The sequence below is a fragment of the Pelobates fuscus genome, chromosome 4 (assembly GCF_036172605.1).
Source record: "Pelobates fuscus isolate aPelFus1 chromosome 4, aPelFus1.pri, whole genome shotgun sequence".
NCBI lineage: Eukaryota > Metazoa > Chordata > Amphibia > Anura > Pelobatidae > Pelobates > Pelobates fuscus.
The window spans coordinates 166,088,443-166,103,226 of record NC_086320.1 but is presented as its reverse complement, the minus strand read 5'-3'; the positions used below and the strand labels follow the sequence as shown (position 1 = coordinate 166,103,226).

The following is a 14,784-nucleotide window of genomic DNA, read 5'->3' as shown; positions in this document are numbered from 1 at the left end:
CTGCATAGTATGCCCTTAGTTGGACAGCCTGCATGATTGGCGGGCAGCCTGACATGCATTCATGCCAGGCTGTTCTTCAAATTCTTTGGACAGACATGCCCCCTTTTTGGGCATGTTCTCCCCTTTTGGCAGGTCTGGTCACGTGATTCGCACCAGTGGCCACCCTTTTACCCCACCCATTGACTTCCTGCTTCACTGGACACTGCTGTTAAGGGTTATGGATTTAATTGAAAGATGAAAGATATAAATTAGAGAGAGATTAGCATGGAGTATGTGTTTTCTTATAGCTGCATCCTATGAGTTTCCCTCCAGCACCATCTCCATCAGATACATGACGCTTGGGAGGTATGATTGTTTTAATGTTTTTGGTCGATAAGATTCCGTAATTAGGCCCATCGTAATTGTCAGCACCAGGCCCAGTGTGCTCTTAATCCGGCCCTGAGTAAAGCGAGAATTGTTGTTGATTCAAAGTGTATTCAAAATTAATTTCAAAATATAGACCAAAAAAGTCAAATTAGAAAAATTGTCCAAGTCAGTTTAGCCTTTAATTTTACATTTACTTTGAATTTACATTCCTGGCAATTCTCACTTTAGTGATGAACCCGGTTACTGGTTATTTTGTAAAGGAAATAAATAAGTTCTTACAGATTCCCTTTAAGACAACAACAAATTTACTCTGCCAATCTCTACAACTGTACTGTAAAAAAATCTGAAATAGCAAAACTGGCAAAGTTCACAGTAAAAAGTAAAAAAATAAAAATAAAAAAAAGACATTAATGTATATTGTCTGCTCATTGTGGGCTCTCAGACTCTTTTTTTGTTTATTTGTTCTTCAGGATAGCCTTCTGTACATCTAAACATTTCTAAATGATTAGCCTGTGTTGGCTTTTATTCCTTGCACTGGAAGGCTATTTCGGGTTTCTCTTTCCATTCTTATAGACCAGTATTGTCATACATTTGTTTTCCATCTTCCAACGACAAATATGTCCTTTCTGATTCTGTATTTCACTGTAATTCTAAAGGTTCATGAAAGGACGACACTGCTATTTTGTTATGTTCCTCCCAATGCTGATTTATCAGGTACCATGCAACTGACACTGCCCCAGGTGCACATATTAAAGCAATCCAACGCAGGTGTTGTCTTTGAATCTCCGTATAAGGAAATCGTTCTAACGGATACCATTCAGTGGATCTTTCAGCTCTAAAAATAGGAAATTTTCAGAGCACTTGTATTTCCCAATCAGTTTCCATGAAATATAAGATATCCCTCAGGTGCATACCTTAAACTGAAAAGCAGAGCTTCTGTTTTAAAATGACGCTGTTGATGAGAAGACCGTGTCCTTTGGTTCTTGTTTCCAAGCCAAAGCTCAGAAACCTGATCTAAGCAGCCAGTGCTTTGTTAAGGCAGATGTTTTTACGCTCAGATGCAGTTTTGGCTTTTGCTTTTTTTTTTTTTTTTGTCTTGTCTTGTATTGTTGTAGTCTATGTCTTGTACTGTATGTGAGATTCTGGTAGAGATTTAGCTGTTAAAGAGTAGATTGTGGTGTATTAGAGATCACATGTTTTTGCACATGTTTCTAGTGTAGCCAGAAACAAATAAAGAGTACTGCAATGTAAAACAGAAGTGTCCAAATAACTAATATAAGAAAGCTGACAATTTTGGGCAAAGTCAGTTTTTAAAGTTAACTCAATATATTACAGAAATGTAGTAGGGAGATTTAGTGGATGTCCTTATGCCTTAACTGGCGGTGGTGATGTGTGGCATTGTCTAACCTTTCCATGTTCCATTGCAACTTCTGCTCTTGTGGCCAGTGGTAGAATTCTCCTGTGCCTTACACAGGTGTGACAGTTTGCTGTTTTAGTACAGTGATGTCAATCAGCCTTGACACACATTAAAAGACCACTAACGGATGCAGTAGCCCTGTAGTTTTATCCTCCAGTGAAAAAAATTGCAGTTTTCTAGTGTCGCTTCCTTTGGAACAGCCAAATGCATCTCAGTCATATGACTAAATGCAGCTCATAAGAAAACATTGAATTCAATACTTCCCTATGAGAAGCATTTGATTGGAAGCACACTTCATTGAGGAGCATTCCATTGGAGATTCATCAAGGCAGCAACGTCTCCATGTTGAAGTTGCGGAAGGTGGAGCGGGCAGATTCACTGAGGGAGTCTTGGCACTAGAGAATTTTTTTTTTAATTCCCCTATTTTGCACTTTGCACAATGGGATGTGGTCTGAATCTAAATAGGGACTAGGGCACTATAGCTGTACGTTCCTAACATAATAGTGGTCCTTTACATACTTGCTGAGTGCAGTCCATTTTATTTGTGAATTTACTGAATGTTACCCATAATTATTTAAAAAAAGAAAGTACCAAAATTTAAACCATTTTAATATGACAATTGTGTTAACGATTTGTCACTATTATTTGACCTGCTATGACCTTAGAGATATGATCTGCCAATATTTTGACTTGGCCAAGTCTGAAAAATTTATCTGAGTTAATGATGACTTGGGTTTCTGACCTCTCCACGTTTGTCAAGTTATTGTCCCTGTTATGGATATGCTTACTAACAATATTACTATTCCATCCTGAAAGTCTAAGATGACATTGCACTGTGTATGATATTAAGGTGTATAATCACACGCATTGAATATCCTTCGACCATGTTCCTAGAGCAGTCATGTTCGCACCATGTCATGTCCAGTTCTGTCTCATATTCCAAGTCAAGTCCAATTCTAGATTTCATGTAGAGTACAAAAAACAATTTCCTGCAAAGTTAATTTTAGAGATTCCATTTCAATACACATTAAAAAAGGAAATTGTTAGGCAGCTTTCTCCCGAAGAGTCATCCGTTTATGGAACAAGCTTACTGAAAACAAGAATTCCTCCATCATTTTAGACCCCCTGAAAATAGCTGCATATATAAGTAGTAACATTACCTAAATTACATCCCTCTACCTAGCTGTTTTACTGATTTCATGTAGAACCAGGTATTCCCTAGTGAAACAAAGGACTTATTATTGGTGTAAGATGCTAACATCATTTTCATATAGTCAAAACTCAAAATGCATACCATTGCCTATCACTTAATAAATTAAACTATCACACAGCACAGCATTATAATAAAAGTCATCACATGAATAGATTCTATAAAGAAAAAGCTTATTATCAAAATACAAATTAGGTCATAAAATTATATTTTTTCCGATCAATTCCTATCTAAATTATTTTCACCCCACCACACATAGGGTGGACAGAGGAAGAAAGGGCCTTTTGCTGGGCTTCCCTATGTTATTATCCCATGCTGATGTTTTGTTTTTTTTTAACTCTACCAGCTGGCGTGTAATGCCATACATGTCAGGGTTACTTCTGGAATCTTACAGACACTCAGACATTTTTTGTTTATAGTTGATTCTTCTCATTTTGCTTTTTCTGCAACACATTAGAGAGATGTGATAATAAAAGGGTTCATTTTAATATTGACACATCCCTTATTCAAGTTAGACCTACTGGTGACATTTAGCTAGTGGAGCCATATTCCAAGCCTCTCTCACAATAGAATTGATCCTAAAAAAAACTCCAATGTTATCTATTAATGGATTACAATGGTTTCATGTGATGTGAACGTTCTTTGACCGAAGCCTATTTTTTTTCTGTAAGAGCTGTGTATGTGCCCATTCGAATTTTGGTGCAAAAATGCAGTATCAGCAGCTAGTAAATTGACTCCCTTGGATTCAATACATAAGTTTTAATTAATTAATATCTGGGAAAGTTCACTGTCAGTTCCCTATAATAGTGATTTATTTATTTGAAGAAATGATTTACTATTTTGTCAAATTATTTGAAGTCCTGGGGAATATGTGTCATGATTTTAATTTTTTTTTTAAACACAAATTAAAGGAAGCTCAAGTGATGTCTTAAATTAAAGCAAAATAGCACATGTACTAATGAAATAAAAGAGGTCGAAAGCATTTGCCAATTCTAAATTTGTTTTTCATTTGGCAGTAGAGAAATCAAAGGAGAACAAATATTTCAATTCAACATAAGGCTGTCTCCACTACAAAGCTCACGGTCTCTAGCATAAAATTAATGTTTTTACACTTTTCCTTTTGGGATATTCTTTTTTTTTTCTTTTTTCTGCTAGCAGTTACTTAGTGCAGACTCTAGAAATATCATTATTGGAGAAGAAATACCACGACAAAATAGTACTTTGTCTCCATATATCTCTTGACTAGGTTTCAATTTCACTGAAATTGTATCTTTATGAAATACTCCTTTTATATTTGGGGGGGGGAGGAGGGCGATGAAAGTGCCCCCTTCAATGCACATATTTGAGAATTGATAAGGAAACTGCAAATTGTAGGTCAAAATATCCAAGTTGCATAAGTAGTTGAATTGGAACATTTCCCAAAATGGCCTTAAATTGGATTTGTCAATTCTCCACATTTCCAGATTTAGTGGAGATGTTTTTGAAGTTTTTATAAATAACAGCGCAATAGTTAGTTATCTTGAAGTGCACTCAATATAACCTGTTACAACAGCAATTTTGCAACAGATCATTTTGCCAAACTATTGTTTACTTGTGATATCTTTTCTTGAAGATAAAACTGTCTGCTTATGTTACAAAATATAAATAAACAAGAACAACAAGAATGCTACTGCAACAAAGTGCTTCTCAATTTTAACCATGGACATCCAAAAGTATGTTTCTGGCAAAACACGCTTTATGAATGGCCATTTTTATAAAGGGTAGCAAACCCGAATTTTTTTTTTTTGATGTCCTTCATTAAAATTGAGTGACGCCGTGTTGCACTAGCATTCTTATTGCATTTCTTCCATTTTTTATGTTTGATTGCTTATGTGTATACCATTGTTTAAGAGCTACAATGGTGGAGAACTTACAGCTGTTCACACGTGAAGTTTGTTATTTTTTAGGTACTGCAGTATCCTAACTTTAACCCACTTTTTTGTGTCTAATTACGTTGTGTTAATAGTTACATTTTTCCCCCCATTAGATTACAACAGCAGTGATCTTAAAACGGCGTGCCGGAAACATGAGCTGTATGTTAGTTTTCAGGACTTGGGATGGCAGGTAAGAGTCATTTTGTGTGAGTAAAATCCTATGTAATTGTTGATATTCCTTCTTATTACTAAATTGAGCAGGGTTATTGCACGGATTTATGCCACCCTAGACAAAAATCGAGTTTTCCAGCCACTATCCCCAATCCCCGACATGTTGACATGTAAAATAAATGTTAAACTCCAAGATTAAAAGTAAATAATCGCTTCTATGTTGTAGAAAGTTGTCCCTAATTCTCTACAAAAGTGTGTCTGTATTCTACTTATACGAATAAAGTCCTCTTGCCTCTGAATGATCACATATTATTTTCCCTGGTATTTACAAAATTAAGCCCTGTGGGGGGGGGCGTGGCCTACAGAGCAGGCAAGCAGACATGTCTCCCTTGTGCTCCGTAAAGGCCTGGGAGAATAAACGAAAAAGAGCTGCAAAAACAGCGTTCACGGCGATAAAACTTACACCCCCACACACAGAGACAATGGGGCGCAAACATAAGAGAACTTACCAACAAGAAGCTCCCCGGCAGCAAGATATTCAGCTTTCCTTTGAGAGGCCGCTGGCACAGCGCCAGACCAAAATGGTGCCGGAGGAGCAGGGGACGCCGGAGCCATCAGGGGCCTCCCAGGAGGAAGAAGACCCGCCGAGCTCTCCATGCTCCAGAGCGGAGGCTGGCCTATCTGAGGCCGAGGAGGATGAGACACCCTCCACAAAGGGAGACATCAGGAGGCTACTGACCGACCTCAGGAAGGTCTGGAAGGAAGACCTCCAGGCAGCCCAGGCAGAAATAGGGGTGATCCGTCACAGGGTGCAGGAAATGGAAGACAGAGAGGCCTCCAGAACCAAACACATACAAACCACAGACAACAAACTGGAAAGCCTCTCCTCTCAGGTACAACAACTGACCCAAGCAGTGACCACACTAGAAACACGCCACAGACAAAAAAAATCTGCGCCTCAGAGGCGTCTCAGAAATAATACCTGACGAGATGATACTCACCTTTGTAAGGGACCTAACAGACACTATGGGCATCAAGGACACCCCTGCCCAACATACAATAAGCTCAGCATTCAGAGTGAGGAAGTCAGCTGCGGCTCCAAACAACGCGCCTAGAGATATAATAGCCATAACCCGTGATATCTCAGTGAAAGCAGCGATTATGAAACGCTCCAGGGAATGGGGACCGGTACAACACAAGGGCCAAGTGGTCTCAATATACGCGGACATACCATTCTCTGCCCTAACAGAAAGGAGGAAGCTGGCCTCAACCGCCAGAAAACTCAGAGAACACTCCATAAGGTACCGCTGGGGACAAGGGGGATCCCTAGTAGTGACCAGTGGAGACGCAACTACAACACTGACGTCAGCAGAAGATCCAGAGCCCCTGCTGCAGAAACTCGGGCTCTCACCTCGTACACGAACAACCGCTGCAGAGACACAAGTAGAGACACCCAAGAATGACCGAGAGCCCACAACCATCGGCACCCTTGAGTCCCAGCAAAGGTTTAAATCACCGACCAAGCAGGCACAACCCACACTGAAAGGCAAGGACACAAGCTCAAGCAAACCGCGACACTTAGATGGACACTTCAAAGTTCAGAGACTCACATACCAGGAACCAAGCTGTCTCAATACAAAGAGCTACTAAAGCCTGCTGAACCTTCCCAAGCGCCTGCTGTTGCCCAGGCTCATACCACTCCAGCACGGCTCGTTAAGGAATATCGATGGAAGGGTGCTCAGGCACAGAACTGTTCTCACCACGTTTTACTGCATCTATGTTATTTCCAGATTTACATCACCCATACATAATGTTTCTTTGTGCATACCTATGCCTTACATAACTTCACAATGTCTTCTAGACAAGATTGTTATTTATGACATATACAGTCAGATTGTGTCACTACATCAGTGCTTAATTACCTTACCCATAACATGGTAAAGATGTTTAATGCAAATAATTTTCAATACAATTCAAATTGAAAAAAATAAAAATAAATTAAGCCCTGTGGTCAAACTCCCACTACTCCTGGGGGCAGCAGTGACTATATTACACATCAGTCCCAATACATACAATAAAAATCAACGAAAAAACTATTTTGTAATAACTAGAGTTTAAATAAGGGTGAATTAGGCTTTATGGACTAGATTCATATACTACAAAATACATAAATAAATACAAACTTTAATATTACGTTTAGGCAGTGAAGTGGTTAAAACAGATTAAAAAAAAAACATTAATAATGCAAATGTTTATATATCATACAACTTAAAAACATTAAGTAACATTTTCCCTTTTGGAGAAAACTCAGAAGATAAGAGTGGCTATGTTCCATTCAGACAGCTGTGCACCGGTGGATGTGATCTTTATGTACATAGGATCCGAAATATATAAACTCCAGCAGGAAAAAGGAGCAACCCTGATCTCCATTAATCCAGTTAACAACTTTATTATATCCACGTCAATAAAAGCAATAGGGAGGAAATAGCTTAATTCAACTGAAGATTAATATTCACCTGAAATGTTCATAGGAAACTGTGACTATAGTCTGAAATTTATACAGTTCCTTGATACAATGTAACAACATATATTTAATTCACAGTCTCATCGGTATTTGAAACACACTGTAGTTATTTCAAACAACCTAAACACAATTCAGCGCCACAATATAATAACTGTACCAGTCCTCAATCTTTTCAATATGCCCACAATGTCACAATGTCTTCCAGTCTGACGCCAAGTTATGCATTTCACTGCTCCTCTTAGAGGCTCTTGAGAAAGTCCCAAGAGGACAAGGGTTATGGGTAGGGACAGGAAGGACCAATTTTCAGTTTGGTTGGAAACAAGGTGGACTGCTATTCATTTTTTTAAATTTTACTTCTCCAAATATTTGTGCGGGGTGTTTGGTGGTTGGAGATGCACAGATCTCTTTGAGACACCATCTCATTTATATAAATACATATATATACACGTACATATGAAAACAGGCATTGGAGTTATCGCATTGGAGTTATCGCAGGCTTACCGTTGGAATGGTAAATCCCCACTTTTTTGAGGTCAGGTGTCTTTAAAGAAAATAAAATATTACATTCTGTAAGCTTTGAAGCTGATGTTTAGTGAGTGAGTGAGTACGCTGGATTCTGTGTATTGTGGGGTGGAATAAACAAGTAAATAGGTCCCAGGAAATGCACTGCTGCCTGGCTCCAAATATATATAGTCACGGGGTCGTACCCCAACTTACAGGAAATGGCAAATCCCATAGAGCCATAGAGTGGCTGGACTTAAAGTAAGAAAGATAAAGACAAATTCAGTAAATGTCAAGTTCAGGATTACAGAAATACAGATAAACAAATAAACAAGCTGGTTTAGGATTGCAGAAATACTCAAGGTCAGAAACAAGTTGGGTCAGGATACCAGAAATGCATAAAATAAAATATAAACCATGTAGACAGTGGTGTCACTAGGGTTGGTATCACCCAGTGCAGTAACTCATGATGTAACCCCTCCATGTCCCTTAGTGTTCCTCTCCCCTCCCTTCCCTGTCCCTTAGTGTTCCTCTCCTTCCCCTGTCCCTTAGTGTTCCTCTTTCCCCCTCCTTACCTGTCTCTTAGTGCCCCCCATTACCATAAATGTTCCCCACCCCATTCTTAGTGTTCCTCTCCCTTCTCTTTTAGTGGTCTTCCCTACCTGTGTTCTTTTTCCCTTCCCTCCCCTGTACCTTAGTGCCCCCCCTTAATGTTCCTCTCTCTCCTCCCTAGTGTCTCCCCCTGTCCCATAGTGTTCTTTCCTCCCCCCTAACACTGTCCCATAGTGGTATTTCTCCCACCTCCCCTGTCCCATAGTGTTCTTTCCTCCCCCCTACCCGGTCATATAGTGTTATTTCATGTCGGTGGTGTCACCCCCCATGCCTCCCTGGGGATGTACCCTGGTGTGGTCTGCACCCCCCCCCCCTTGTGAGGCCATTGCACAGTGCTACGGAATTTGATGCCGCTATATAAATGTAAGGAAACCTAGTATATTTAATCCTCATTCGGTAGTTTTCTCCCGAACCGCCAGAGCATCAGTGAATATAGCTCTCCGTTCGGTAGATGAAATAGACGAAATCCATACAAATACAAATAGCTTTATAAGATAATTCCCTTAATAAAGCATACGAATCCCCAAACATCAGCCGAAGTCAAGAAGAAGGGTACAACAGAACTGGCTTTAATGACCACACACAGGCTTTTATGCAAGTCCCCATGCAAGGGGACATCCCACAGGGAGGGACACAGTATAACCAATCAGTTACAGTAAAAACGTAAAACACACCCAGCACAAACATACAATTCCCTCCCCTAGCCCTGGAGATAATCAAGTCTGATAAAGTAATAACTTGATTATCTCCAGGCAGAAAAATCCCAATTTTCCCCAATATTCAGAACACCCCTTTATACATGGGGTATCCCCACAAATAATATGTCCCCTGATAGAAGGTTGTGGGTACCATCCCCAAACTCTTGGTCAAACTGTTTTTGAATTATTTTAGTAAAAACAGAGATCCCAAAGCACACCTCGCCTTGGTTCCTGCTTAACTATTGCTAAGGCGTAAGTTATGCTGAAAGCATTAGCAATGTCAATTTCATGCATATTTTAAAGCCATTCATTGTCTGGGCACATCAGCTGACTTCTACAATCAATTAATTGATTTTTAACATGGACAAAAGTGTTGCAAAAACTGTTCCAAAAGAGGAAAGCAGGGGGTTTAAAAATGCTTAGAACTGGAACTGGGGCAGTCTAATGGCACTATAACCACTACATTTGCAAATGTATGTTATGTTGGGTGCCTAGACATTTGTAGGAACACTCCAAGCACCATAATCACTACTGCACTGGTGATATCCCAATGTAAGTAGTCAAGACATTTGGTAAAGGGTTTATCAATCTTCCTCCTGAGAGGCTTAGAGCTCTATGCTGATGCTCATGAACGGACCTTGCACTGCTAAGGAATGTCCCTTGCAGGTTGTGATGGTCTTCTTATTATTAATGATACTTCTCTGTTTTCCACCAACATTTGTTTTAAAGAAATAATTTTAAAAGATAATAACCCGAGACCTCTTATAAGTTGTAAGTAGTTTACAAAAGTCTAATTCTAGAGTCCCTTTCATTTAGTTTTCATGATTACTCTTTCCCTCAAACACCTGAATAACTGGGATAATTGCCATCATTCTGTCAGTCTGTCATTAGTCTGTTGTAAATTTGTTGGTCATAAAAAAGGAGTGACTCATATAACTGTATTTTTTAAAGGACTGGATAATTGCACCAAAAGGTTATGCTGCAAATTACTGTGGTGGAGAGTGCTCGTTTCCTCTCAACGCCCACATGAATGCTACCAACCATGCTATCGTGCAGACCCTGGTAAGTAGAAAAGAAATTATTATTTCATAATGTAAGAAAAGCATATAATTATTCACTTATTAAAGCTCCCATCCTTGTATAGAGAGATCTCACAGGAAGAAGAGACAGCTCTGAATCTCTTTAGAAATATCAATGTCCCTGGCTCAAATGTCTTCTTGGTACTTGATCTCAAACATTTAGTGAGCTCTCACCCTGAGTCTTACCTCTCTTTTGAATAGAATTGTGAAACGTGACAAAGTCCACTCCAAGACAATTCAAGAAGCCACATGCACAAAACAGAAAGGCCTTTCTCTGATGGAAACTAGACTCCTCTCACCTTTCCAACCCCAATGTTCCATGTGGAACCTACATGTGTTGGGCATGGGCAAATCACTGAGAACTTGCATTTTAAGTGTAGAGGGAATAACAAAAGACTTCCAGAATGAAAAAAAAATCAGTCTTCCTAGGACTGAACTATTTCAATTTATGTAACTACTACACTTTGTATGATTTTGTATCCTGGAATTCCCAATGGGTGATATCCCTGCTATACACCGGTACTCTCACTCTATTTATATGGCCCATTATGATCCTTCAAGTATTGTTGAGAGGTGAGGGGCTTGGGAGAATCTTCAGATCAGGCAAACTGGACAGATGTTTTTGATAATATAATGAACATTATCTCATGCACACTGGTTAAAAATAATTGTTACAAAGGGTTGGCAAGATACCATGGGTCCATGGGTGACGGAGCTTGCCACGAACCAGATCAGATGTTATACCTGGAAGCTCAATGTGGACTTGGTGCAATCTTCTCACCCATATTTGCCACGGGTGGCAAACCAGATCCTCTGCACTCGCACATGTCACAGGGAGCCATGCCGCATTAACTAATGCAATTTTTTCACTCTGCAAAAGCAACAGCTCAGATCCACGGCCTACTACGCTCTGGCCCTAGCGACCAGGGAGTCACTCTTAAGTGGTCCCAGGGAACTGGACCAAGCAGACTAGCTTACCCTGCCTCAGACTGAGCACACGCCGGCGATGGGGCACCGTTCCCATACCTAGGTGCTGATCCCAAGCATTGACCAGCACCTAGGATCCAGGATGCAGTGATGCCCTTCACCCCAAGGACTCTAGCAGGGGACCACCCTGACACCTGACTGAGGCTTATGCTGATACAGAACATTGGGTTTCAGACCCATCTTACCTCTCTGTTCTTTTAATGTTGCATTTATTTTATTTTATTTTATCTTGTTTCAACTATTATCGCAATTCAATAACCTTGGCAGGTGCCTTAACTCATCAATTGAGGGAAATGGCTGAGTACTTGCCAGATGTGTCGGCTCTAAATGGTGCGCTAAGTGGTGCCCTAGTAGTTGGCAGGGAATACTCCCCTTCCCCACCTGCAGCCCCATTGGTTAGGGGTACTACTCACTACAAAGGCATACACCCATCATGCAGCGCACGGGGCTACAATTTCCAATGCTCCCTCTTTAGTTTCACCGGCCTTAGATCAGGAGGAATTCCTCCTATGGTATTTAATGCCCTGCATATCGACAAAACCAAAGATAAATAAATAAAAAAATTCATGTGCATATTACCTGCAGTGCAAAAAAAAAAAAAAAAAACAATTATAAAAAAGAAAGATAGTACGTCCACCTTTTAACCTTTTAATATTGTTCGAAACAACTTGAAAATGGTGTTCCCTTTGTCACAGAGGGTGCACAAAGAGAGCATCTACTTACATTTGTGGGGCCAATTTGTTAAGCCCCTTGGGGAGGATTGATTTCAGAAGATAGCCAGATGCCTCCAGGTTTCTTTTTCCATTTTCTCTCTATCCCCTCCACCTACTCACCTATTTTCACTTTTATCATTTTCATTTTCCATTTTCTTCCTTAATTTCTTCTCCAAGATATTCTTTTTATAATATATTTTCTGTAATGAAGAAGTACAGAAACAAGTTTCCCCTATAACCATGGTACTAAACCCAGTATACATACTCCATGAGTTACATGTACCAAGGGCAAGGGGTATGTTACAGGTGATATCAGTTCCACCTAACTAATACCAAATTATAGTAAGGGAACTTGTTGTGTGTACCTATGGTGGATGCAGATCACCGTCATTGAATGATTTAGAGCACTGACACGGAGGTGCAAAGGTCCACTTGTTCCAAGTGGACCTCTAAGGATGACTGCCCTGAATGGAAGAATTATAACCATTGGTGAGGGGTAAATGGCAACCACTTCAATGGACCAACAGGGATTTTACTCCTCTTACTGAAAGATTAAGCAGCCCCTGCCAGAAAGGAATATTAAAAAAAATAAAAAATAAAATTATCCCACCGCAAATTCTGTAAATTATGCACATTTATGAATTTTTTATTTAACTTATGTATTTCTATGCAGCTGTCTACACATTGGAACTTTGAATATATGGAAAATAGGAAAGTATATAAGAAAAAGGATGTTCTTTACACAGATAGATAAAAGCCTCTGATTTCTGAAGGTAGAGTTTGATACTATAATCCAGGAAGGGATATCATTTTATTCAGCAGATATGGTATGTAAATATAGAAATACAAAGAGCACAGATATAGAACGTCTATCAAAATAAAGTTATTTTTAGACAGTGGCTAGTTGCTAGGTGGTGATTAAATAAATGTCATGATTGATGTATCTTTTCTCCTACATTTGTGAAATACATTGCGGGCATGAACTTAAAGTCTTCCTTTTTTTTGTACAGGTTCACCTTATGAATCCCGAGTATGTCCCTAAACCTTGCTGTGCTCCAACCAAACTAAATGCCATATCAGTGCTTTATTTTGATGATAACTCTAATGTCATCCTGAAGAAGTACAGAAATATGGTGGTGAGAGCCTGTGGTTGTCATTGAACTGAAATAAATGAGTCTAGCAACTACTCTCCAAAAGTGGATTAGACTCCAGCTCAGTCCAACAGAAGAAAACACACATGGCCAACATTGACTGACATTCATCTGAGGCATGGGCAAAGTTTATATGGTACTTGCTTAATAAAGAGGACACCAGCTATGGATTGTACACCTAAACTCACCTTGTCCCCATGGAAAAATAATCTCAGTTTCAAGATGGGCATGTGAAGGTGAAAGAGAAGGAATCCTCCACAATGAGGTTTTGCAAGTTTATTTGTTAGCTTGGATCAAGCTGTGTTTCATCTAGTTAAAAAATAAAATAGTAATAATATATATAATTATATATGTATTAACCTCTTTTGCTGCTTTAACGGTCCCAGTCTCAGACATTGTTTAGCTCACAATATGGTGGAAGAACGTAGTTATCTTTCTAATTGTTGTGAAGCCAACTAGAGTTGTCACTGCTGTATCTGTAACTATCTGTCCCCCAAACATTTGTCAATGTCACCAACTGGTCCAGGGCAGTGGGAATTAAATAAAATCCAAGATACAGTAGCATACAATTACTCTACGCACTGCCAGTAGGCCAAGGAAGCAGGCCTTAACTGGAAATGGAAGAGTTAAATGTCCACCAGGGTTTTGTACTCAATGTAAACATCCTTCCTAGGGATTTCATTATCAGTATTTATCAGTCTTAAACATCTCTTAAAACCAGAATCCAGTTGGCTCTCTGCCTAAGCAGCACTCAAACCTCACCATCACCTACAATTATATTGATACATTGTAAATTGCATGGACTATGCTGGAGCCTTACCCGCTGTGTCCTGTTTTACACACTCTTTTGAAGTTTGGTCTGTTTAGCAATGATCATTTCATTCTTTATGTGTAACACAGTGTTATATATATATATATGTGCATTTTTTCCCCTCTAGTTGCCTTAATTGTAATCTAAATATTGGACTGTCATCAAAGAGAAGTGATTTCTTGTAATATCTTGCAATAAAACTATTTCTCACTCCCAAACCAAATCACCGATGCATGAGCATGCCATTCTGTATAATAGCTCAATTAAACAGGCCTATCTCTTAAATAACGATGTAATCAATTTGTGATGTAGGATCAAAAATATTGAGTTTAAAATTCCTAAATATAAAGTATAAGCACTTTGGACAAAATGGTTGGTTGGTTCTTTGAAGTTAGTCTTCTGGACATTTGACTGAAGGATGTCTGCTTCAGTGTATTTGGTAGTACAACTTACCCTTAAAATTATGGAAACTAAATGAACTAATGCACTGTACTCCATTCACGTTTGAAGAAGGGAATGGGGAGGGTTAATCTAATGTCCCTTTAGATCAGGGGCTCCCAATTAATTTCCTGTGGAACCCTTTGACATAACGTATCAACGTCATGTAGCTGTGTGTCAAGGTGTGTGTATC

The 14,784-nt window shown here is 39.3% G+C and overlaps 1 protein-coding gene across 2 annotated transcripts in view; it reads left to right on the top strand.

The window, feature by feature from the left end:
- The window catches only part of BMP6 (bone morphogenetic protein 6), a 189,971-nt gene extending 175,597 nt beyond the window's left edge, over positions 1–14,374 (top strand). For both annotated transcript variants that reach the window (XM_063451748.1, XM_063451747.1), the window contains exons 5-7: positions 5,020–5,096; positions 10,364–10,474; positions 13,202–14,374. In XM_063451748.1, coding sequence (XP_063307818.1) covers positions 5,020–5,096; positions 10,364–10,474; positions 13,202–13,351 — 338 coding nt within the window. In that variant the 3' untranslated portion in view covers positions 13,352–14,374. The remainder of the gene's footprint in view (positions 1–5,019; positions 5,097–10,363; positions 10,475–13,201) is intronic.
- The last annotated feature ends 410 nt before the right edge of the window (positions 14,375–14,784 follow it).